Below are 25,335 nucleotides of genomic sequence, written 5' to 3'. Positions count from 1 at the left end.
AGTTTAAAACCATTACCCCTTGTCCTATCACTATGGGCCTTACTAAAAAGTCTATCCCCCTCTTTCCTATAGGCCCCCTTTAAGTAGTGGAAGACTTATAGCATAAGGTCTCCCCTCAGCCTTCTCTTCTCCAGGCTGAACAACCCCAACTCTCTCAGCCTGTCCTCACAGCAGAGATGTTCCAGCCCTTGGATCATCTTCGTGGCCTCCTCTGGACCTGCTCCAGCGGAGTGTTGCAAAAGGACCTCCTGATGTCAGGTTGCATGGGTCTCTTGCTGCATTTCCTCCCAGTCTCATGGAGGTTTGCACCCTGTGCCCGGTGCGGAGTGCTTTAATGTTTCCTTCTAAAGTTGTTGTGTCCCCTCTTTGCTAGGGGCCACCTTCTCTTTTGACTGGGGTGTTGCTGTTGGAAGGAGCCCTGCTGGAGTCTCCTTCGCCCGCGTGTTGCGCTGGCTGGTGTTGCGGTGTGCTTGGATACTTTAGCGGTGTTCATGCAGATTTATTCTTGCTCCCTGTTGAAGCATCCGTCCCCATTTCTCACCAACCTATGAGAGGGAGCAGTTCCCCTCCGGGCAGGAGGTTTGCAGCAAAGCAGAGCACCTGGACCACTGATGGACTCTTCCCTGGGATGAAGGTGAGAGAGAGCAGTTAATAGGAAAAGGCATTTTAAGGCCATCTGGCTTCAAAGGTGCGTGTAAATACTGCTCGTAACGCTGCCGGAGGCTGTTTCCTGCGGCCTGGCGGTGGGTCAGGCTCTGCTCCCCGTGCAGCTATGGGAGAGGACCCTTTGTAGGACCTCCATGGTGGGGTAGATACGATGGGGTTGCAGCTCAGCTTTTTTTGCCAGAATCTATTTCTGATTATTCTTGGGGGGGGGGGGGGGGGGGCAAAAAAACCAAACAAACCAGCTGCTCCTTCCTGGCAATCCGCACAGATGCGGCGCTGACTTGAATTTCTCCTGCTTGGCCAAGGATTTTAGATGCCTGAGGGCCACGTTGTGTGGGGGATGTTCTACCTCTCCTTTGTCACCCACTGTTCAAACATCCCTGGGGTATATGGAGGTGGTGGAGCCTGCGCATCTGCCCGTGGTCCTCAAAGCTGCCACCCTGGAGCTCGTGTCCTCAAATCGAAACTTTCTGTTCACTTCCTTCAGGAAGACGGAGAGGAGAATATTTCTTTTTAACTGCCTTTTTAAGAGTAAGTCTTGGGAAGAGATCAAAGAATACTTACATTTACTTCACTTGGGTCTTGGGGCGCTTTTAGCGTTGCAGCAAGAGGCTTCAGACATAAAACCTCAGGCAGGGAGGAGATGTAACCTCGTTATTTCTAGATGTAGATCAACCATCTAAAATCCCAACCCCTCCAACACGTTTTATTTAGCAGAGCAAGTAGCACTGCGGTTACTTCGGAGTTGCATAAGACAGGCACGGGCTTAAAACACTCCAGTTCTCAATTTGTTGTAGTGAATTTATTTTTCCATGCTCAGGAGCACTTGTGATGGGTGAGTAACCCGCCTGGAATTTTAACTCTTGGTCATGGAAAGGGAAGCACTCGCCACTGGGCATCGGCATGAGCTGCTCTGCCCCGCTGCCAGCCCGGCTGGTTAGGAGAGCTAAACAATTTTAATTTTATTTCAAGGTGACATTTTAAGGAAGCATTAAGCTTGAATTTTTCCTTTCAGGCCCTGAAGCTTTCCCGGCTGGGCTCTGCGCTGGCCCAGGAGCTCCTGCAGTGGCTCTCCCCAGGCAGGGAGAGGCTGGTTTGGCATGGGAGAGGCTGGTTTGGCATCAGCCAAAAGCCCCGCACGACCTTCATCCGGCAGGGTGTCTCCCCGCCCTGCCCTCCTGCAACAGCATCTGGCTGGTCCCAAAGCCCAGTCCCTGCCCTGGGAAAGCTCCTCCGGCTCCTTGTTGGGAGCAAGGGGGAAATCGGGATGGGAGACGTCTCCCAGCTGCCGGGGAGGGAACTCGGCGCTGTTTTCTGCTTCGTGTTGCAGATACGGCTTGCTAGCAGTTACACGGACCTCGGGGTGGGAAGCAGCGCAGGCTGTGCCTGGAACGGCACGTCCCCGAGCTCAGCATCTCCCGTTGGGTCCTGAAAATCAGCCAGGGTTAGGCTGTTCCTGCTCAGCTGCCCACAGGGTTCAAACTTGCTCCCGGGACGGTAGGTACAGCGCAAGAGCTGGCAACGAAACACTTCAAGTTAAAAAAAAAAAAATTTAAAATAAATCTCTTTTGTGCTTCATGCTGTTCTTTCATTTCTGCGAGAGGTGGGCTGGTGCACCGGGGCAGGGAGCTGCGCTCAGAAATCCTCTCCCTCCTTGGAACCAAAACTCCCTTCTCCACGTCTAGTGAGGATGCTCACATCGTCTGTCGCTCTGTCGGATGTCTGAGCATCGTCTGTCGCTCTGGCAGGGGTAGAAGGGCACTGCTTCCCTTGGGATGAGACCGCCACGCATCAAGACTCAGGAGCCGAGCTGGCTTTTGGGGTTGGAACAGTTGGAATGGAGCGTTTGGGGGAAAACGCGCCTGTGGCTGAGTGAGCTCCTGCCTCGGGCCCCGTGTCCCGGGAAGGAGCTCCCTGTCCACGGGCACCTCCTAAACCCCATCCTGCAGCATTCCCTGCAGCTGCCAGGACCACCGCCGGCGCCGGTAAGGCGGGGAGCGCTTTCGGTGGCAGAGGCTGCGGGAAAGGCTGGCTCCTTCCTCTGCGGCTGGGACCTGCAGGCAGGGTGGCAGGTTGGTTCGCGCCGGCAAGGTGCAGGCAGCTGGTGGCGGGGCCGGCGGGAGGCAAGGGGCCCAGCACCCAGCTCCCGGCGCCGGCTGAGCCCGGCTCTGGTACAACATGCAGGGCTCGGGCTGGTGGGACCCCATACCAGTGCCGCAGAGCTCCACTCCTGCAGGAAGCATAATGGTCTAAACAAAAAAATGAGTTGTTTTCTTTTTTTTTTTTTGGTGTTTTGGGTTTTTTTTTTTCCCCCACAAAATATCCTCGGCCCAATTTTTTTCCAAAGTTGCACTGCATTTCCAGGAGCTGCTTGGGTAAAGTTTAAAATAAATAAATGCCAAAGGAGCTGAAGGAGCCAGGGGTGCAGGTTGTTGCGAAGAAAACAAATGTTTTTTGGGCAAATGAGCTGTGCCAAGGGGCTGTAGGAAATCCCACACACTGAGGCCGGCAGGCGACTGCTCCATGGCATGAAATACAGCATGGGAGTGTAGGGATGGGGTGGGGAGGAGGAATGCCAAGCTGCAAAAGGAAAGTCTAAGCTTTGTTCTCTGAACGCAATGCTTTGAGGAGGAGCGATGTGCAGGTGGAGGCTGAGGCCGTGGTTCAGCGCAGCCGGGCAGGCCGGGCTGCCTGAAGTCAGGGAAAGAGTGAAATTGAGTCATCAACCAACCATGTGTCCACAATTCAAGGGAAAAAAAAATATATATATGTATCAAGTTGATCGTGGCAGCTGCCCAGGAGCACCCAGGGAAGATCATAGAATCATTTAGGTTGGAAAATGCCCTTAAAATCATCGAGTCCAACCGTTAACCCAGCACTGCCAAGCCCACCACTACACCATGTCCCTAAGCACCACGTCCGCACATCTTTTAAATACCTCCAGGGATGGGGACTCCACCACTTCCCTGGTCAGCCTGTTCCAATGCTGGACAACTCTTTTGGTGAAGAAATTTTTCCTAATATCCAGTCTAAACCTCCCCTGGCGCAACTGGAGGCCATTTCCTCTAGTCCTGTCACTTGTTACCTGGGATGCTCCACGCCCACTCCCTCCTCGGGGTCTGCTCCACCAACCTGTGCTAATCTGAGTGCGGTGTTTCAGTGGCCCGTCCCCCTCCGCCTGCCGCTGCCACCAGCTGCCCAGGTGTCCCCACCCACAGCCGCCATTCCCACCTCTGCCACCGCCATGCCGGGTGTCCTTGGTCATGTCCCTGCGCCTGGGGGGGGGGGCAGCCTCACCCAGAGCGCTGCAGTGCCGGCCCCAGCACCCAAACCCGTCACCCTCGGGCCTGCGGTGCAGCTTGCCTGCCCTGAGCGTGGCCGTGCTGCTTAATGCCGCTTTGTCTGTGTTTACTGCGAGCGTCACGCTGACTCCTCAAACCCACAAAACCACCCCAAATTGTCAGGCGCTGACCCTGGGGTGTCCCCATCCCCTGCTAAGATCCTGTGGCCGTGGAGAACATGACCGAAAGGCGACGTGGCCCTCAGCGGCCGTGGGATGCCCTCGCTCCCAAAGCCACGGGGTCCCCTTGCCGCCAACCCCTGCGAGCCCCCTCGGCCGGGCCCGAGCGGCTGCTGTGGCCCCGGGTGGGCTCGGGCCCCTTTCCCCGCACACCGCAGATGTTTCCCGTGGTGGCCGATGGAGCACTAAGGACATCTAGTGGCACCCACCCCAGAGGCCCCGAGGCGTCGGCAGCCCCAGACCCCCCCAGGGCATGGCCATGGCCCCGCTGCAGCACCCCGGCCAGGCTCCCCGGGATGGCGGCCTTGTGCCCCTTGGGTCACCCCCGGTGCTCCCACGGGAACGCAAACGGCACCGGCGGGCGGGCAGGGGTCTGGCACGGGGATGTCCCCAGCACAGAGACCCCTCGAGACCCCTCTTGACCCCGACATGAGGCACAAATGTGAGGTGGGACGGTGCCGTGGCTGCCGGAACATCCACTTGGGATGGCTTCAGTGGCTCCTGTCCCCAGCGCTCCCATGCCAGGGGAGCCCCAGCAGCCACGGGGACCCACCAGCCCCATGCCCCTTAAAGGCTTCCGAGGGCACGCACGTGTGCCACCGTCTCCGCACGTCTTTCTGCGGGAGCAGCTACGGAGCAGCACGCCCGCAGCGCCAGTTCTGGCACGGTGCAGCTGCAGGTTGAGAAAAAAACCCACCAAACCCCCCAAAACTCGTCAGTTTTTGCGGGATTTCGAACTGCCGCAGCTCGCCGTGCCAGGCGGGCACCATCCTGCCCAAACACGGGGCAGGTTGGGGTTCCCACCTCCGGCAGCCGGGTAAGCACAAAGCCGGGCCCGCTCGTGGCCCCGAGCTGCCGCTCAAGGGCTGTTGAACACCCGGGACGGCACAGGGGCCTTGTGGCCACCCCGGCCATCTGCTCCCGTAGCCGAGCACGAACATCGTTAGCATACGAGCCCACTTAGGAAGGGTCACAGTTCGAGCACCGGTGACATCTGACAGCACAAACCCCCGCAGCTTTGCATGGCTCCGGGCTGCAGCTGGGGAGCGGGACCGGCAGGGCGTTAGCGGGGCCTGGGAACCGTGTCGACCGGCAGCAAGGCTACGGACGAGGCTGGAAGAGGGATTTTTTTTTGCCGTGGGCACACACTGTACCAGCAGCTGGCAACGGGGCCAGGGTTCAGCTGGGAAAACCAAGCAGTTTATCTCCCCCACCCTGTACGGCATGCATGCCATCACCGGGGGGCGGCGGGGGGAATACATGTTTCTACCCTCTTTGTATGTGCAGGCCAAGGAAAGATGAACAAATCCAATCCAGAGTCGTGATCTTTTTGCCAAGAATGGGAAGCCCACACTTCACCCTGCAAGATGACGGGTCAGGAGGAGCCGGTGCTCAGCCTAAGGCTTTTTGGTCCTGCTTCAGCTTTGTGACGTGGATTTATCCCGAGCCTGTAGCCGCGCGGTCGTGTCAGGGGAGTTAAACGTGCCGGCACATTGCTGCTCGGTGTTATGCAGAATCCCAGCGTGAGATCCAGTGGTTTTACGTTGGCCACGACCAGCCAGCAGCTCCAAAAGGGTTGCTAACAGCACTGGGAGAGAGCGTCTGGAAAGCTTTCTGGAGAGGTAAGGAGCTCACACCGGTTTAAGGCGGCGATTGATGAGCTTACGGAGGGACTGGGCAGCTGAACCGGAGAGTCTTGGCGACAGGAAATTCATCTGTGGGGAGAACTTGAGTTTCTGATGTTTCCGTACGTCCAGGAAGACGTTTCGGGGGGAAGCATCACCATCTGCATTACGGTCATCCCTCTCACACCTCGGGACACGCGGTGACTTGCGCCTCGGTGCCCTCCAGCCCTCCACAGCTACCTGTGAAGCCCCGGCTGCACTGAAGCCGCTCCGACGTACCCGTTCCTGCCGAGTTAAACAAGCCACCAGACCTGCCATTAAGAAGGGCTTTTCTCCCTGCCTCATGCTCATAAATCATTGGGGTTCCCAAGGTTTTGCTTCCCCCCCCACCCCCTTTCTCTAAGCATGAGATGGGGTGGCTTACTGAGATCAGCGGAGACCCAGAGCATTACAAATGCATCACCTCTCTCCTGCTTTATTCCTGGATCCTGTGACTCGGGGTGATTGGTATTTTATTCATTTATCGGGAAGAGTTTTGCAGCCTGGTGACTGCGGGAGTGGATGGAGTAGAGCTCCCGTGCACCTTTTAGCGCAGGATGGCACTCACTCACCAGCACGTGCGGCTGCAGAGACCCGCTCCTCGCTCTGAAACCGCTTCATATTCTCCCTCACAAGGCTTGGCTGGAGTTTTCAAGAAATTTTTTCCATTAACATGAAAACCCACAAAAGCGTTGTGCCACTCCAGCTGAAGACAGACTGGTACCCGCGTGATTTCAGGGGCACAGAGAGCCTACCAGGCTGGACACCGCACTTGGGTTTGGGTTCAGTGCTGGTTGCACTGAAATATCCGACGTGAGACTCCGAGAAGAGGACCCTCTGAAACCGCAGTCCTGCCCCGGAGAGCTCTCCTAGCCCCGACACAGTTCAAGGCTGCAGCTAGCAGTTCTGAGAGCCGGCCAGAAACAGGGTAAAAGCTCTCCACTGAATGAAATAAAGAAGCCAAAGACTTGAATCTTTACCTTTTTTAATCAAAAACATACTCTGTTACAGAATTTCAGGAAAGTTAACTACAGTATATTATCCACAAACTAGGTCTAATGAAAAACATACAGTAAGCTACAAAGGAACTACTGGGAATTCTGTTGACCGCTTATCAAAAGGCAATGGCTAAAAGAAGAAACGCTTAACTAGGCTTTCATGCTCAAAAAACCCTCTCACGGTGAGTTTTGGGTTACTCGCAGCTCTCAATCCAGCCGAATCACAACTTAGTAGTGCTACCAAACTTCACCAAAAAGACACAGAAAAAGGTACTGGAGCAAGAAAGCGCTAGGTGATTTTGGTGAGCTCGAAAGAATTAAGTCCCGTAAATTTAGGAGCGATGTATCACTCACAAGGCACAACAGCAGCCAGCAGCGCCAAAAACCTCTGGAGATTTTGTCGACAGAAGTTCTGCCTTCCACCAGGTCTCACCAAGTGAAACTTTCACAGCGCTGAAAAGTCAAGTCAGTGCTTGGGGACCGCAGCAGCATCACATGCGGCAGCTTTGACTCGGCCTGGTCGCACCTCCCAGATCATTTTCAGCAACACACAATCAAGAAGAGTGTTTTGGAGGTGGATGACACAACGATTCAGCATCCAGCTCCTACATGACTGGGGGAGAAGTGCCTTCCATGGGTTTCGTTTCCCTGTCCAGGACCAAAGTGCCGACTACCCGCCTCGGGTAGAAGCGACCAGCTTAGTGCTCGTGAACAACGCAAATGCCCTACGACAGGCAAGCTGCAAATCTCAGTCCCAAGAACAGTGCCACGGTCCTCCAAAAAACTGTTACCGGTCACGGAAACACTCTTGTTGTCAGCAGGACCAGGCAAGACCATTGCTTGTAAAGTTTAAGTCTTAACTTTTAAAAAAAAAAAAAAAACAAAAAACCAACCAAACAAAAAGAAAGTAACCTCTCAAAAATTGCATCCTTCACAATACCTGACAACTAAGCATCTTATAATTTTATAGAGCAGATGTTAAGTAGCACAGGGCCTGACAGGAGAAGGGGGGAAGAAAGAGGATTTCTTAAATGAAGTCTGAATCCCACTTAGAGGAAGACCCATCTGGCTGTCTTAAACTGGTTGCATTAACGTAGTGACCAGCGATCCCAGTCACTCTGCGTAGCAGAGTAAAAATGCAAATCAAGGAGACAGTCCTTTCTAAAGCGCTTACTCTTCAAAGAAGAGATCAAAGATGTCTCAAATAAAGACCACCATCAAGACGTAAACAACGTTTGAAGGGTTCAGAGGCAGAAGCCCCCCCCATATACACTGGCATAGGAATTTTTTTCATGGTTCCTAGTAAAAGAATTGAGGCAGTCGTTCCTGAGCTACGCAGAGAGGACGCTGTCGTCTTTAGAAGTGTCACAAGAAGTTAAGATGGTCTTAAAGGTAAGGCACAGGAGTCGGACACGGGTTCGATGACTACCGCTGCTACAGACCTGTTTCGTGACTGGGGGAGACCGTTGTCTCCTTTGTACTTTAGGTCCCTCTCTATAAAGCAGCCAGAGTACTTCGAGCTTTTCGGAATGCTAAGGCCGTTAATGATTGATATCGCAGCCAGGGGGGCCAGGTCCCTAAGCACGTTATTCTTATTAAGCCCAGAAAAGCGATGGAAGGAACAACCGTTTCTAACCAGCACCGCTTAGTGGTTACGGCTCCTTCCAAGGGATTCCTGTCAGAATTAAGTATTTTTAAACCATTCCAGCAAAAAGGTTTCCTCTCCTCCATCCCTACCGCGTTAACTTTAAATGCCCTCGCTTTCGAAACTCACAATAACACAGCTAAAGCCACCTAAACCTTCCGGTGCTAATCCCAGCTCTCCAGTACATGAAGCGAAATTACAAAGTACTCCAGCACAATGCTTTTGTTGAGGAGCGCATAACTGAGGGTGAGAAACACAGGGGTAATTACTTCAGCGAAAGAACTAAGAAGAGCAGACAGGGGAACAGGATCGCAAGCGAGAGATTGCTAGCTGAAAAAATACTTGTTGAATTCACTGACTTCGAGACATTCAGAGCCGAAGAGGAGACACGATTCTGGCGTTCTTGACATCCCTGCCTACGGTGCGTACGGGGATCGTCACGGCTGTCGAGTAGCTGTAGCTCTTTTTTGAATCTCAGAAAAAGACATAAATGCAAGACTGTCAAAAATTCAATGTGCCGCTGCTGAAGGGTTTCCAATCCATTATGCTCTGCCTTTTATGCCTTGTCATAAGAAAGAGAAGTACAAAAAATTAAGTTAAAGGCATATTAAAAACTAAGAGTGAGATTCCCTCATTTTGCCCTTTAACAGCTACAATCGCATCTTACCAGTAACTTAAGATGAATGCTATTTCAGTACTTTCACTGCCTCACACAATGTTCAGATTTCTCCTGACGTGGAGCTTGTGATTTCTTGGTTCTGATAAACTCGCCTGACATCGTTTTGTTGTTCTATTCTGAAGGTTTTGGGCCATCTAAATGCTACACTGTAGGTACCATTCCCTGTCGGTAGAGACTTAAGGAGACTTACAAAACATCTGCAAAAAACCTTGTCTTAACAGCTGAATTCTTTCAGACTGTAATACAGGCAAGAACACCAACAGGCAGAAGCAATCTTTCATTATTTTATCAAAGTTTGGCACAATCAAAACATAAGGAACTGGTACAGAGGATTTTCTGTGAAGTAGCCATATACAGATCAGTCATCCTCCAAGACAAGCACCTTGCAAAACCACAAAGGTAAACTGGGAGTCAGCTCGTGGATTCCTAATCAAATGAACAGTCTGTTACAAGCAATTCATCAGTCAGAAGGCTAGACGCTTCCCAAAAGCCGAGGCACCTCGAACCCAGCAGTGAGAGCAGGGCAGACAATTCAAAAGGGAGGTTGGCAAGAAGAACGTGTAGTCAGGCTTTTCATTTCTGCCCCCAAATCAAGTTTTCTGTTGTGGATGAAGTGTAACCGAGCTGCTGGTTAATAAGGTTCTCTGAGGATGTAGTCAGAATCCTCTGCTGAAAGCGTTCCTCAAGAATCTGAAGCAGCTTGCTTTTCGGACAAACTAGATCATTAGGAGAGAAAGGAAAGTGAAAAAGGTTTTAAACTAAAGGCCTTGAGAAAAGCAAACACTGTTTTTCCAAACATTAAGAAGTTGCCACATAAGAGGGGAAAAAAGTGATCTCATTAGAAGTTAGTCTGAAGAAGGCAACACTGTTAATGAAAATACGGAGAACACTCATCCATTTCTGGCCATCGCTCCGAAGTCATCTGTCTTCTGCGCTTCCACGCCTAGGACAGAAACGACGACTGCAGACTTCTTTCATCAAGAATTTCAGTGCATGGGGGAAGCAATACCTAAACACTGTGTGTCAGAGCCCTCTACAGATTCCTGAAACTATGCAAGAAACTTGGCAAAAAGCTTCTGAATAATCTCTTCCAAGACTTCTACTTATGTTAACCACTACAACCGTGCTGCCAGGTCAGCTCAGCCCAGCAGGGCAGGCAGACCGAACCGGCAGCGCTTGAAGGACTTAAGTTGGAGTCTGCGTACTTCTAAGCCTGTTTAACTAAGCTCCGACTCCCTACGCACATGCTGAAAAAATAAGGAATTCCTGCTCCCTCTTCATACCCCATCAAATAGCCAAAAAGAGATATCCTCAGGACGTGCTTTTATTGAGAAGCAGGGAAAGTAAAAAATTGGACTTGCTTCCTGGCAAGTTGAAACCAACAAAAATTCCTACCACTATTGGCTGCTGCTGCTGCTGGTCTTGCAAAGGAAAATAATCCATCGCTCAAGATCAATGGTTTCAAGGTGCAGAATTACATAATAGAAGCAAACTAAATTTATAAAAATCAGGGTTTTCATAATTTTATTTATACTATTAACTAGAGAGAAAGCATACATATTGTATCTGTCATACAGTCAATACATTTGCATTTTTTCTACTATAAATTCTCTATACAAAGTCATTGCCAATTGATACGGTCATTGATGGCATAGGGCTTAAAATAACCAAGAGGTATAAAAACAAGTTTGCCATCTTGCCCTGAGTGGAAATGGTGAACAGATACAAAAACTGGATCCTAAATATTGATGTAATATTATACATGATTTAATGGTATACGCAAGTAAAAAGAGTCATGCAACTTTTTAAAACACCTGCCAAGTTTTACTTGAGTAAAATCATAGAAGTCAGTAGTAGTTATGAAAATATGTTCCTGCCATTAGGTACTCATTATGCAATTTCAGTGGCAACTTTGCAGACTGGGTATTTCATGTTATATTTAAATTGAGTGCCAGCACTGAAAGTATTCATTTCCTTTAGTGTTTTAAAACTCACGTGTCTATATAAATAAAAATCTAAGATATCTTTTTTAAAAACTAGTGAAGGAAAAGCCACATTTCTTTTCCTCGCTATTTTTAATCAATGCCAACAATGTATGTCTCATCCCTCACTTTTTGGCAGCTTCTACGTTTTAATCTGGAAAAATCATAACAAGGTAAGTCAACAAAATAAAGAAGTCTTCTGTTAACTATTGTTCCCTAAAAAGAACATCACAAATCAGTTGGATTTTTAAAGTTGCTATAAGGTAAATGTTTGTAACTATTAGAAGGAATTTTCAGATATAAATATATATATAATATATATTCTGCTTACAAAAGGCTCCTGTGAGGCTTATCACCAAGATGCCATAATAGAGAAGGAAAGTTTCAAAGGGAACAAACCCAATACTGTAAAGTCTCTATAAGGCGTTTACCTTCCACTTTAAGCCCTGAGCCATGTATTATGACAATTAAGTTCTGAAAATAACTGAAATCCAAATTCTGCATGTTCAGTTTCTTTCTGCTAAGAGCAAGGCGGCAAACACATTTTTAAAACCTGGTTTTAGAAGATTAAGCAGAACAAAAGTAAAATATATCTTCAGGTTATAAACAGAATTGTATTTTACAATCCACCATCCTCACAATATAATGGCCCACAGCAGTGCAGCAGAGGGATCTCAGTCTAAAGGTTGTGGGTCTGCAATAGGCATGGTATGAAGTACTTCATCTAGAAGCTGGAGGGCACGGTGTAAGTGAATTTCAATCCAGCACGGTGTCTCTTTGATGCTCTGTCTTGGGTAATCAGGTCCCCAACCTTTTACAAAACTCATCCTGAGTATGCATAAGCGGCGAAGGTCATCTACGCCAATTCCAGCAGCAGCTGACAAACCTAAACGGGAGAGGTTTCAAGTAAGTGTTCACAGACATGCTCTTTTATCATCTGTTTCTTTAGCCATTCCTGTTTGCTTGGCTCTTTCTTCATGCACAATTCCCTCTCACCACAGCCAAGGCCAATCCGTATTTCTAGATCTCTGCTATAATGAACGCAGCAGTTATTTTGCATTTCTTCCAATTAAATTTTTTTTTCCATCATTCTGCAATCCTGAAAGGGTGTTGAAATATAAAACTCCTTATAAGAAAGCAGACACGATGAAACCTAATGTCTTATGTGAGACAACGCATGTAAACCTTATTTAGGAAATATGGTAAAAAAAAAAAATATTTATTCTTGAGGTTTGCCAAATGCTGCATTTTCAGCCTAAGAACTCAAGACTGATCACCTGCAGGAATCTGGGTTAACAAATTACACGACTTACATCTAATAAAATAAAAAAGATGAATACAGCTGACAAACTTCAAATCACAAGCATGGCTAAGACAAAAGTTAAATACATGCCCCAAAACGCCTTCAGCAATTTACAGGATAGCTGGAAAGAGCCATCTGGCAATACACAGAATCCAGAAAACGCTATGGCACATAAAGCAGTCTGAGACATGCAAGTACTTACACTTTTAAAAGTACTTAGGTATAATTTCAAGGATCTAGAATTTAGCAACTAAGAAAACTCTAGCCCAGAATAACTTAAAAAAAAAAAAAAAAAGAAAAAGAAAGGAGAAGAACACCCTCACACTCTTTTCTTCCTCTTCTCAAGAATCTTAATATTAAGTTTCCCTAAGCCTAGTCAAGGACTTTGTCGGTCAGTATTTCCCTTGTTTTGAGTAACGTTTTTATGAGCTTAGATTTCAAAGATCGTTTTTCAAGCTTAGGTCTAAGCAGCCAAAAGTATTTCTGTTTAAAGTAACAGGGTTATGCTATTTGACCTTGTATATAAATGTCTTCTGTTGTACTGCATATCCAACATCCCCCTGAAGACTACAGAGTGAAAAATCGGTGTGTACAGCAGGTACAAAGTGAATGAATACGGACTTACCACAATGCCACCTCAGCTCCACCTCGCCCCAATCCTGCTACCTCATTCTGAGTCCATTTGTACTGTTGCAGGGGCAGTGGGTGGAAGGGTGGGGGGGTGCCGTTAAGAGGGAGAGCTGTGTTATTTGTTTTCAGGTAAGGAAAAAAGGAGACCAAGCAGTTGATGTACTTACTAATGGCTGGGGCTATTCCACCTACTGATCCTGGTCCAGGGATGTTTCCAGCTACTGCTGCAGCTTGAGCAGCAGCAGCAGCTTGGGCAGTGGCAGCCTGCTGTTGCATCTGACGATGACATTGGCGTAAATCAAACACCTTTAAAAAAAAGAAAAAAAAAAATCAAACTATGTAGACTTACTGAAATTAATGAAGGAAAGAATTCCTCAACTCCCATCCCTAATAATCTGGACCTCTCTGCTCCCCCAAAGCAAATTCTACAGTCTCACCATACACTTGGGTAAAAGCAAACCTTCCCCAACTAGTTTAATTTCCAACAGAAATAATCCATTAAAGCCGATTCTTAGAGACTCTTCTCATATGACATTACCACCACTGGCAATACCAGAACCCGGCTGAGCTGAGCAGACTAAAGCAGTACCCTGTGCAGAACCGACTGCAGGATCAAAGTCTGAAGGATGCTACAGGCTGATAAAATCCCGACTTCAGTTAAATCCCAGGATTTCCACAAAATAGGCATATAAATAAAAATGGAAGCCAACAAGTCCTGCTTAACTTTGTCAGACTTTATTCTTCTTCACTGCTTTACTGAAATGCGTTAGTCTATTTAAAGGAATACCAAGAGTTGATAGGCCTGAAGTTTCAGCAGCTAGGTTTCAGGTTGGTGGCATTTTACATCTTTGTGACCAGGCTTGGCCCTAATACACACAGGAACTCTGTTCTCATGCTAGAAAGTTCGTATGCAGAGGCCGGTGGGGTTTCGTTCACCTTCATTACACAACCTGCCTGCAAAACTGAGGATTAAAAAAACAAACCAAAACCAAAAAAAAAAACCAAACAAACCACATCACTGCAAACTTCAAGCAGTTTATCTCTAATTCAAGAATGATTTTTTTACAAGTGTGACTTGTCCTAAATAAAGTTTCAAGTCTGGCAGAGGCATGTTCAAGTAAGAATCTCCTGAAAATAACTTCTTTCCATGCAACTTTGTGACCTCTGGATCACTTGATGTTCATAGCATTTTAACACACACTTTACACTTCTACTGCATTTATACATACTTTCCCAACTTTTCTTGTTTTGGAGAGCGAGAGTAAAGAAACAGATAACCTATGCTAAAAATTTTAGTGGCAGTTAATTTAAAACTACTGTAAGGCTAAAAATACAAAAAACTGCTATCAAGATTGTTTATGACAAAATACAAACTCACTTTCACAGTATCTAGATGATACTTTTAGTTTAGAGTCATTTAGAAAAGTCATCTTAAGTGACTTGTCAAATGTTTTAGGGGTTTTTTTAAAAGGATAATCAAAAGCAAAGTTACATTTATTTCAGAGTCTCATGGCTTCCCTAACATTTGCAAGAACCAAATGTATGCTATTTCCCCCACAATTTTCACCTAGGAACAGCAAACCAACCTTTATATATGCACTTGGGTAAATCTTGTGAACAGCATCCCCTGGTGCACGCCCTGCTTCTCTATCCAGGTAGTAACTCTGAACGAAGACCGCGTGGTCACTGAGGCATCTAACCCACACGTCACCTTCTCCTTTGCACTCCAACTGCACCCCTTTACCTATGTGCAACCTTAAAAAGAAAAACAGTTCCAATGCACCTGTGTATACATACTATAAATCAGACCTTTACTAAAACCATAAACAATTCTCCAGCTCTCAGTCATTTGTGATACCTTAATTTACACTCCACTCGTACAAGGACTTGAAATTGTAGTTATTATCTTAGGTGTAAGTTAGTATACAGTTACACAAAATCTGTAAAGTAAAAAACCATCTGTAATGCCATGGAAAGATCTATGGGAAACACAGAACGTAGAAATTGTGATACTCGAGTAGCAACTAACACGCTCACTGACAATACAGAACTGGGATACCAAACGCATTCAGTTCCGTTCAGAAGTGTAAAATCCCCTAAGTATTCTAGTATAGAAAGTCACTCAAGTACATACACAAAGCCACATTTTAATGCAGAACTGTATGTTCATTTGGATCACATTACAGCAATCTGTAACAGGTTGACTGTCATAATGCAACATTTCTGAAGACATGGAATCATTTTATTCCTTTTCGTTTCAAAGAAGAAAAAAACCTGCAAGATTGCTTCGGTTCTCTATGCTTCCACATCACATCATTCTCTATGCATGGTGAGAATGTATGAAAATCCAACTAGCTCTCTATCAACCTTCCTTTGCTCCTTTGACAAATCTATATATTGCAGTTATTCTCACGCCACTCTGGGGTGTGGAGAGCTAATATTCAGCTTGCATACATAATGGCACGAGTTGCTAATTTTATCCTTGAAGGCACAGCCTTTGAAAGCGATGAAAAGCAGCGTGCTATTGCAAAGCACTGAAGGTCTTTGTCACGCAGTTCACATTTTGAATGTATTACAGTAGTGGCCTAGAGAGATATACTCTACTATAGTTAATTCAGTTAAAAGAAACATACCATACTTGTAATTTCAAGAGGGAGGCACACACTGCAGGCACAACAAAATATTATCAAATACCACAGACAGCTGGAGCTTTTGGGATCTGCAGAATACCTTGCTCTCTCAATGGCTTCTGTTCTATGCACGTTGGAAAGCTGGCCCAGGCAAAAACGGTCTCCTCCAGAAGGATCCACATATCCATCAACAGTGACAATTGGACAGCTTGAAGGGACCTTAAATGTTTCCCCAACTTGCACGTCCATTTCAAAATATGCGATTGAACACCAATATTCTGGAGCTAAAGAATATATACAAATTAACTGACTGAAAGGCACAAAAAAACCCTATAAACCCATTCCAGACAACCAGTTAAGCCTTCTGCAACTGCATTTGTCATTCAGAGTAAGAGCGCACATTCACGTAAGCAAGTTCTGATAGACAAAGACATATCTGCTAGCACAGAAAAATACTACATACTACAACAAACATGGCCTTGTCATTTTTATTTCAGCACACATCAATGCTAGGGTTTTTGTCATTAAGATCTTACAAGTCTTTGTACGGTTTATAATTCCAGTTAGATTTTGTAAACCATCTGCATTCCTGCACCTTATGACGATAGCTTGATTTTTGTCCTCCTCTAGCATAAAGAAAAAATACATATATGCCTATTCATGGCTAGGCTGACAGAAACTAACTCTCAAACAGATCTGACTTAAGATACAAGAGTAACTACCTCCTAGGTGAAGTCAGTTTTCTCTATCCTCCCTGCAAGGCAAACTGGATTTGGAAAGCAGGGCAATGGGGGAAAAACATCAAACATCACATACTGATCTTGGCTGCACGCAAGAAAGTCAGGTATGGGATAAAACAAGGAAGTATTAAACAAGGGAGCAGAACAAAATGGCATCTTTTAATAGCAAAGAGGTGCCTTTTAACTCATGCTATTTTAAAAAGAAAAACTGGCTACAAAGGAATGATGGTACATGGAAGAAGCTACCATGTGAGGAAAGGAAAATATGACTCCCTAGAGGATGCTACTGAAACAAAAACACTCAAGTAAGCAAGGAAACCTGACAAAGCACACAGTCATTTTGTGTATGTGTATCCGCTGCTTGTGTGCTACCTGGGAGCAACTGGCTGGTCAAGCCTTCTGCAGAGTCTGTTGTGCGTGCTTTCAGTGTTAGAGTTTCTCTCTTCAGACACATTCAAACCTAAAGTTGCCATAAGCTTAAGTCACTGGGGATTTCGGGGACCTTTGCTGACTGTAAGGGCCCATTTCCGCAACAGGGTAACACAGCTGGCACTTAAGCAGCTTGTTGGGTAGGGCAAAGAAAATCAGCACTACAGTGTACTCAAAACGGGGGAAGCAGAAGAGCTAAGGTGATGGGACCTAAACACAGTAGCCTGATAAGCCAACAGGAAAGAGAGCTCTCCCAGTGCCGTAAGTGGTACTCGTTCATTACAAACTGCAGCACCCAAGAGCACACCTACTTATCTTAAGAAACCGTTGTTCTGTTTTTATTAGAAAAGAATAAACCAAGGTGCCTGAATTCCTTTAAGCTTTTTTATCTTCAAATAAATACTCATGTCTCTAAGGTCTGAATAGGGGGAAATCAATAGATTAATCAATAGGGTGAAAAAGACATACTAAATAATATGAAATACAATTTAGCTATAGTTATGTTCAGCCAGCAATTATCAACAGTTTTATTTCTGGTACTGATTTAGTCACTGGCCAATGAATAAACGAGTTAAACTTTTAGGCTTTTCAATGCAGCTCTCCCTGTGCAGGCAACAGCTTTGCTGTTAAAAACAGAGTACCACCTGGCACCTGCAGCAGGGCTAGCTTGTACCGCAAGACAAGAGTTCTTCGGTTTCATGAACTGCTGCCCTTAATGAAGACTGTTGGAAAGACCAAGCTTCTGTGCAAAGGTCCAAAGAGGAACTTCAGCCCCAAAACACTAAGAAGGGCGATACCTATCTTTCAAGGTATTTGGCTGTGATGATGGATTTCTAGATCATGGATCCAAGCGGGCTTTGGCATGACCTAAACTCCATGACATTTCTAAGCAGGCAAGAAGTACAACTTCAGGCACCCTGCAAAGTTGAGGATCGGGGACATTCAGAGTTCAGACACCTCCAGGGTAGGAACCAGCTCAGTGTGGGTTTGAGGACTGCAATTTTTGACTTGGGCATCTAAATTAAATTCAGTTCACAGAGTATGTCACTATTTCAAACAGAGGTCCGAATTCAAAAGAAGACTTATCACAAAATGGTTCCTCTCCTTCTTTCCTCCCTTTTGAATACGTATCTCACAAATTTCAGAGTACTTGATTTAAAAAAAAACAGACTCAAAACAGAAAGTTATTAGCTTCCACAATACTTATCATTACATGTTAGATTTTACTCACCAGGATGATTTGATATAGGAGGCTGGAATGCAAGTTCATTGTGAACTGGCCCTTTAAAAGAAAACATGCAATTTGTTTTACATGAGGAAAAATAAGCTTTTCTTTCTTAACTTGTTTTCCTATGAAAAAAGGCTTGTGAGGATGCCAGGTGTTATAAATCCCAGTAATTTCTGAATCAAATGGCCAAATCCGACAGGGGAGAAAAATGCCCACAGAAGAATTACACTCTTAGAGGTTCCCTAAAAATTCAGAAGTTGAGTAGAGCAAAGAGCTCCATTAGCATCCCAGGAGGAAAGGCTGCATGCTGTTCAAGCCAGACCCAGCTCCAAGAGAGAGCAGAAACCAGATGTAGCATGGAGATGTAATAGAAATAGGACTTAGGCTTTGCATCTGCCCCCAAGTTAGGCAAGGAGAGAATCATTGTAGAGAGGCATGTGATATAGATCTGTCAGAAACCACACTTCTTTAGTTTCATCAATCACAGAACAAGTTGCCCAGCATGCTGTGGACTTGACCATACGAAACACTCCCTGAAGATAGAAAAAAAAGCCCTAGAAACTCATTTGCTAAAGAAAAAAAGAATACTGAATACAGTCTTGGTATCGGTCAGTTTATTCTCTCCACTTTTATAAACTAACTAGGTCTCTTACAGGCAGCAGAGAACAAGAAGGAAAGACTTAAACATAGTATTGTAAGTAACAGCAGCTTTTGCAACAAGATGTCAAAACAGGCACAATGTTGGTAGGTGTCAAAACATGCGACTTTCTGAAGTGAGAAATGGCAGCAGCCAAGAAAAGCTCTATGTGGTCTCACCAGCCAGTTACAAATATTAAATATGGAAAGCTACATGCACTGAGAAACATTTATAGACTATCTACAGCACCACTGAAGTTTTGACATCCTGGTATTTCTGACAAATAAGATGATATTTGGGATCCTAACAGAACAAAATAATGAACCTTAATAACCGTACCTAAACCACAATTTTCTTGACAGAAACAAGCTGAGAAGTCATTCTAACATTAATTCACAGTATATTCTCCCCTCCACTAATAACGACTGCTGCAAAGAGGTGATCTGGTTACGTCCTATATTAGGAAATAAAGAACTGTTCTGACTTTGACACAAAATTTAGAAAAACTTTAATTTGGGTGGGGGTTTTTTGCACTATACTCTTATAATGCATATACTGTGCTAGACACGCTAGAAGTTTGATTGCTTTTTTTTTCCTTCCCATCTCCTGAACCTTGAAACAAGAGGCTGTGGTCCTATTTCGTAGATGAAAAAGACTTTCAAGTCTGTGTGCCAAATGTACTCATGAATCAGGCTGTGGAAAGCCCACTTTATTAACCAATACTTTACTGCACGAGCTTTCATAAAGTTCTTTTAAACTGGCTAGTGTACATGGACACATGTCTTCTAAAGCTTAATGTAGATTGTTACATCATTAAGACATGACTTCAAAATTTCTAGAAAATAAAAGCAGCTAGGAACTTCCAAGTTTTGAAAGAAAAATATCCAAACAAGACATTCTGAATTAACTTCCTTTTCCACAAAGGAAATATTTACTACGAGACTGCAAAGCTTTAAAAACAGAGGTCTAGAAAGGAAACGCTAGTTGTGTTAGGTATAGTAAGACATCTATAATATAGATGGTATCACCAACAGCTATCTGAATTTCTAATCTCTGCTGCTTTAAGGGAGGAAAGTCCATCAAGCTCTTCTATTTAACTGTCAGAATATACTAAACATAGTAATGGCAGTTCTACAATGAAAAAAAACACCAAACCAAAAGGATTTGAGGGTAAAGAATAACCACAAATGAGCCCCCACCATTCCATAAAATTGAAAAGTGATTTGAAAATCTGCACTACTTACAGTAATGTCCAGGATGCATAGGTGGATGATGCTGAAGATGGCCATTCTGGTGGTGAGGTATGGTAGGTGTGTAGGCTGCCGTCCGACTTCCAGTCCAAGTTGTAGTACTATCTAGAAAAAGAAAGGAGTGGTTGGTTTTTAAGGGAGTTTTCCCGCATCTCACTGCTAATCCTCTATTTCTCCTGAACATTTGGAAACTGGTTTTAGAAAACTAAGAAGAGTGCACATATGTATATACTCACTGTGATGGTAAGTAGCTGGCTGAGCTGTAAACCCATTCTGCTGAGTTCCTGGCTGAGGCCCTGAAGCAATCTGTAAGAGTCCATCACTATGGCTACCTGTCAATATACTGGTAGGTTGACCTGGTAAAAGAACACACTACCTATTCATGAACGTTCCAAAATTTTAATTAAGAAGAGCTCAGCACTACTGGGTAGGAAAATACACCCAACTAAGGGCACTGCAATACACAGTTCCTACAAGTTTAGTTTCAGTATTTTTTTCCACCCACCAGAGTGTCTTAGGAAACTTGAAGCAAGATGCTTTGCATCAGCGAATTTTGACTCTTGACACCCTTAATATTTTAGGAGTAGAAAGTATGCAGAGAACTCTGTTTATCAACCGCATCTTTGTTTTGTTCACATCTCATTTTTCAGTTGGAAAGGAAAGAAGAAGAGATGTCACAGGTTTTATTGAATAACATAGCTGGAGTAGATTTGGTATGAATCCAAACAGGCCAGCAGTAGGTCCAATAGGTTGCTTATTTTCAGCATGTTATAACTACTGTTCCTAAGGAGGAGACTCGCTTAAGTTTACGTTCCTCCAAAACACACTGAACAGTATTTTATTTTTAAAAATAGTGCTTGAATAGAGCTGCATACATCACTGGACTCCTTCCTGAGAAAGTTGCTGAGGTTTTTTTGTCCCAAATAAATATTTCAAGAATTGTCTAAGCTTTAAAGTAAAACTACAGATATTTCAGAACAGGTTAACAGAATTTGATTTTAAAAGGCTTCAGCTCAGCCATTAACACTAAACTATCAGCAGTTTCACAAGTACACTTGCACTCTCAAACTGGCGTGGCTAGCAGAATTTAACACGTTGAAAACTTGAACTAAAACCCAAAACCAAGCTTTTTTTCCTGTCCACTTGGCTCCAACAATTATAGCACTGATGAGAAAAAGTTATTGACTATACACTGTTGTGCAAAGGCAATACAATTAAACTGCCTATCCTTTTCTCTCTGCTGGAGACAAAGACAGACATCGTATCTCAGCTTGGCAAAACCATCGTTAGTTTTAGCAAAAAAAATGCCAGCTAAAATTAAAGAACATTATCAAAACACCATGCCACCATAATTCAAATTTGAGAACATTAAATCCATTATGTTCACACATCTTTGATATTAAAGTGACAAAGAGTATGTGAAACCCCTCCAAACTTCATGGTTTCCCTACGTTAGGGCTGCAGGACACTGCATACATAACGGCTTTACTGTCCTGCTGGAGTGAAGTGTGAGGTTTGACATTGGTAAACCAGACTCTTCCACTTGTACCAAATACACACAGAAAAGAAAAACTTCAACGCAGCACTCCAACGGACTCATGAAAATATTAATTAGGGCTGTTACTTCGGTAATACAGTGGGCCTTTATAAAAATAATCAAGTTAAAACCAGAAGATTCATTTTGTCAGCTGTAGAACACTAAAGAATTGTCTGAAAACCTCTCGATACTGCCACCTTACAGTATATCCGTTTGTTGTCCTGCTTGCTGTTGCAATAAAATAATAAAATTCTTCCATTCCTACAGCAATTATTCCAGTAATAGCCATAATGTTTTGTCAGTGGTCAATTGTTTTAACATTATATCACTGAACCTTTGGCATATCCAAAAGAGTCTTCTAACACTCATGTAGCATCAGTCTCATTGAAAAAAGTCTGGGTCACCAGGAAAAGTTACTCAAATTATGCTCCAAGTTAAAACCTTACGTTAACACTTACGAGACTGCCTAGATCATATTGCCACATGCTTTATCAGTGTAGCGTGGCAGCAGCACAGTTCCAGTGCAAGATCTACTTTGGCAAAAATCAGTGGTTATCTTTGAGCTTTCACATTTTTACAGTTTAGTATTTCATATAATCTCGATGATCTTACTTGTTGAAGCCACAGGAATGTTGGGAAAATTAGTGGTGCTGGTAGTGCTAGCCTCAGTAGGAGCTAACATGGCTGGGGTGCTATAAGGCTCTGTAGATGCCCTGTTACTTGGCGGATGCTGGATGGTTTGGACTGAATGGCCTTCGGCAGAAGACAATGACGGCTGCCCCTCGTAGTCATGAACGTATTCGTCTTTCACCAACATGCTTGATGGTGCTGTGAAGAAGCGAACAGTTAAACATGCAAAGCAAATCTATTTTCAGGATTTAACTACAAATGGCACTACTACTTTCAAGCAATAACAATGCTATTAAAACTACCGGGGGGAGGATTTAACCTATATAAACATTGCTAAAGCACTCCTCTAAATTACAAATAAACACTTCAAGTCAGCAGCAGGAAATTTTGAAGCATAACTAGATGGAAAAGCAAACTGTTTATTTTGCTTGCTGCTATCAAACAAGCAGTTTAGTGCCACAGTAGTAGACTCCAATAGCATTTTGTTTTCTAGTCCATCATTGTGTGATTGGACATGGTTAATAAAAGGGAAAAGCATGCTTTTTGTCAAGCAGCTAAATATATGTTAATGCAGTAGCTAACAAACCAATTCCTAGTATACAAGCACGAACATACATAAAGCTGCTCTGAAAAAAAATGTAATTCATGAACACAGCACATAAAAAACTTCATGCATCCCTTAAGTAATTTTAAGCAACTCGCATCCAAACTGACTAGAAACATCAAATTCACATTCAAAGACAATATAACACTACTCTATATTTAACAATGTAGCCACCAATTCAGAATATTCCACACACAGCGTAAGGAAATTACTACCACTGCCGCTACAAGAATTTATTTCTATATATCCTATTGAGCATGTTCAAGTAAAACTCTTGCACTACATTAGCTCCCATGCTCATTTTTAAAGCAGCCTTAAATATATTAAAATCTGACAGTAATTTTCTGTTTCCTGCTGCAAAAACAGCAGCACGACAAGGAAACACGTATTTAACTGCTGGCTGGTAAGCTTTGACTCTGTACAAAAGGATCACTTTTCAGAAGACATAGGTAACAATGCAAATTAGCAGAGATGAGCACGCAAGTTAAAGCTTGTGAAGTTAACAGTTTGTCGGGTGGTTTGCTTTTTTTTTTTTTTTTTAAGTCATTTTTGCTTGACTGCTTCTAATAACGTGCTAAAAACATTGGATTACCCAAATTTCCTTCTCTAGGAATTTCTTCTGGAAGTGAAAAAAATCAGTTTTGAAATAAAGCTGCACAATCTCAGATTTCTGAATAATGTTCATTGGACATTTAATGTCCAATTTCTCTCAAGTTTCAGGGAGAGCAAGAATATTAGACTGCCTCATTCAGTTGCATATTAATTACAGAATTTCTATTATTTTCTTATTAAACTAGTTATTAAATCATAAGCATCTATTATTCCCAATTAATTTAATTAGTATATCATACAGGTGCACATGTTTTTGGGTGTTTGGTTTGTTGTTTTTTTTTCCAATTAGCAGCATTCAACAGAGAGGTTTTTGTTTTTCTTTTTTGTTGGGGTTTATAAGTTACAGGCAACAAAACCAGAACATACCTACAAGCTGCGCTGAAGCCTCAATTTAAATAATTTATCAATACTTGCCTCTCATATGCTACTTAGCTGGTTTTCCAAAACCGGAGAGACAAACGCATTTCCATCTGCTCTCTCTACTCCCTCCCAAGGAGATACACAGGAATAGACTGTGTACGTACTGAAGAGTTTAACACAGTTTGTGCCCATAGAAATGCAATAGTAAACAGAACTACTTACCAGAACTCTGTAGTGTCAGTCCTGAGAGATCTTTAAAAAGAAGAAAAAGAAAAGGGGATGTGGAGAATTATATGAGCAGAGATCTTCAGCAACGTTTGAACATTAAGTTTATAAGACTTTACAAATCAGTACTACAGACTCTACATATTATACCCCCTCCATCACAACCCAAGTCTCAATGCTAAGTTATTCCTGGGACACACACTAACTGTAAGAACTGTGTGCAAAGCCAACAGAAAGGCTTAAACAAAAGCCACAAATTGTTCTTTCAAATTTGGAATAAAGGTAAAAGAATAATTCCATTAAGAAGATGGACAAGAGCATATGAGAGTAATTTATAATTAGATCATTAAAAGTTAATGTTTCTAATTTAGGCCTGTATTTTCTACACTCGAAAGGAAAACATTTTACATTTTATTCCCACTGTGCCATTTTAAATCAAGAGTCTACTTACCGATGCCAGGCGATACTACACGCTCATAATGGTAAGGATTTACACAGACACTGTCACATTTTAAGTCAAAAGCATACTGACAATATTTAACATGCTTGAGTTCATTTTTATGAAGATCAGGCCACCTCCAAAGACGAGCGTAAATCACATGAGGGAATCCCTTGCGACCAGCCACCTAAAAAGTTAGACACAAAAGTTGATTGGGAAAGTAGCAAGACATTTTGCTATACATAGTGAGGAGCAAAGCTGGAAGAGGACAAACAACAACACAACCTCTCTCCATCATCAAAATATGAAAAAAAAGGTGGTGTACAGTTTACCCAAGTTCTGTACTTAAAAGAAATAAATTTCTATTAGGGTTTTGCTACGGTTAAGTCAACACTGTGATTCTTAAGAAAAAATACTGGATACAAAATGGCAGAAGCAGAATTTGTGCTTAATGTAGTATGTATGGTCACCTTCCCCACCATGGATGATGAAGGAGCTTTGCCCCAGAAGAAGAGGAACGAGGCACTAAGCTACACTATAAGGAATTTACGAGTAGAAGAATGCCAATCCATTATACTGACAAAAAAAAAAAAAGCTTCTAGGGTAGATAGAAAGCTAGCCAGCAAACATGACATCTGTCCTGGAACAAGGAAATCGCAACCCAAGCTATATAGGTACTGAGTACTGATGATATAAGGCTAACATAAGTCCTCAGTGCAGACTCCTTGGAGTACCTTAGCAAGGGATCATAGGTCTTTCTTCACACTGCTGACCAACACAGAGCTAACAGAAGCTTGTAGTGAAAATACCAGGATAAACAGCCGAATTTGTTACGTGACCCTGCTGTTTACTGCCACACACACACTCGTTTAGAACGGCTGATCCAACGCCTTCTGCTCCTTTTGAAAAAAAATAATCAACTACTGC

At 44.1% G+C, this 25,335-nt stretch overlaps 1 protein-coding gene across 7 annotated transcripts in view; it reads right to left on the bottom strand.

Moving 5' to 3' along the window:
- Positions 1–6,818: 6,818 nt before the first annotated feature.
- Positions 6,819–25,335, bottom strand: part of SMAD4 (SMAD family member 4) — a 29,137-nt gene continuing 10,620 nt past the window's right edge. For 2 of the 7 annotated variants that reach the window (XM_075489134.1, XM_075489135.1), the window contains exons 3-12: positions 24,421–24,595; positions 23,967–23,996; positions 22,151–22,366; positions 20,238–20,357; positions 19,996–20,106; positions 18,118–18,168; positions 15,818–16,001; positions 14,674–14,842; positions 13,255–13,393; positions 9,755–12,040 (exon numbers count right to left, since the gene is read on the bottom strand). In XM_075489134.1, the coding sequence (XP_075345249.1) occupies positions 11,829–12,040; positions 13,255–13,393; positions 14,674–14,842; positions 15,818–16,001; positions 18,118–18,168; positions 19,996–20,106; positions 20,238–20,357; positions 22,151–22,366; positions 23,967–23,996; positions 24,421–24,595 (1,407 nt within the window). In that variant the 3' untranslated portion in view covers positions 9,755–11,828. Of the gene's footprint in view, positions 12,041–13,254; positions 13,394–13,874; positions 14,042–14,673; positions 14,843–15,817; positions 16,002–18,117; positions 18,169–19,995; positions 20,107–20,237; positions 20,358–22,150; positions 22,367–23,966; positions 23,997–24,420; positions 24,596–25,335 lie in introns of those variants that run through there. The other 5 variants (XR_012773573.1, XM_075489136.1, XR_012773574.1 and 2 more) reach the window with 5 other exon arrangements.

This window comes from Mycteria americana, assembly GCF_035582795.1.
Source record: "Mycteria americana isolate JAX WOST 10 ecotype Jacksonville Zoo and Gardens chromosome Z unlocalized genomic scaffold, USCA_MyAme_1.0 Scaffold_30, whole genome shotgun sequence".
In the NCBI taxonomy this organism is placed as follows: Eukaryota; Metazoa; Chordata; class Aves; order Ciconiiformes; family Ciconiidae; genus Mycteria; species Mycteria americana.
The sequence above is the reverse complement of the archived record's forward strand: the minus strand, read 5'-3'. Positions and strand labels throughout refer to the sequence as shown.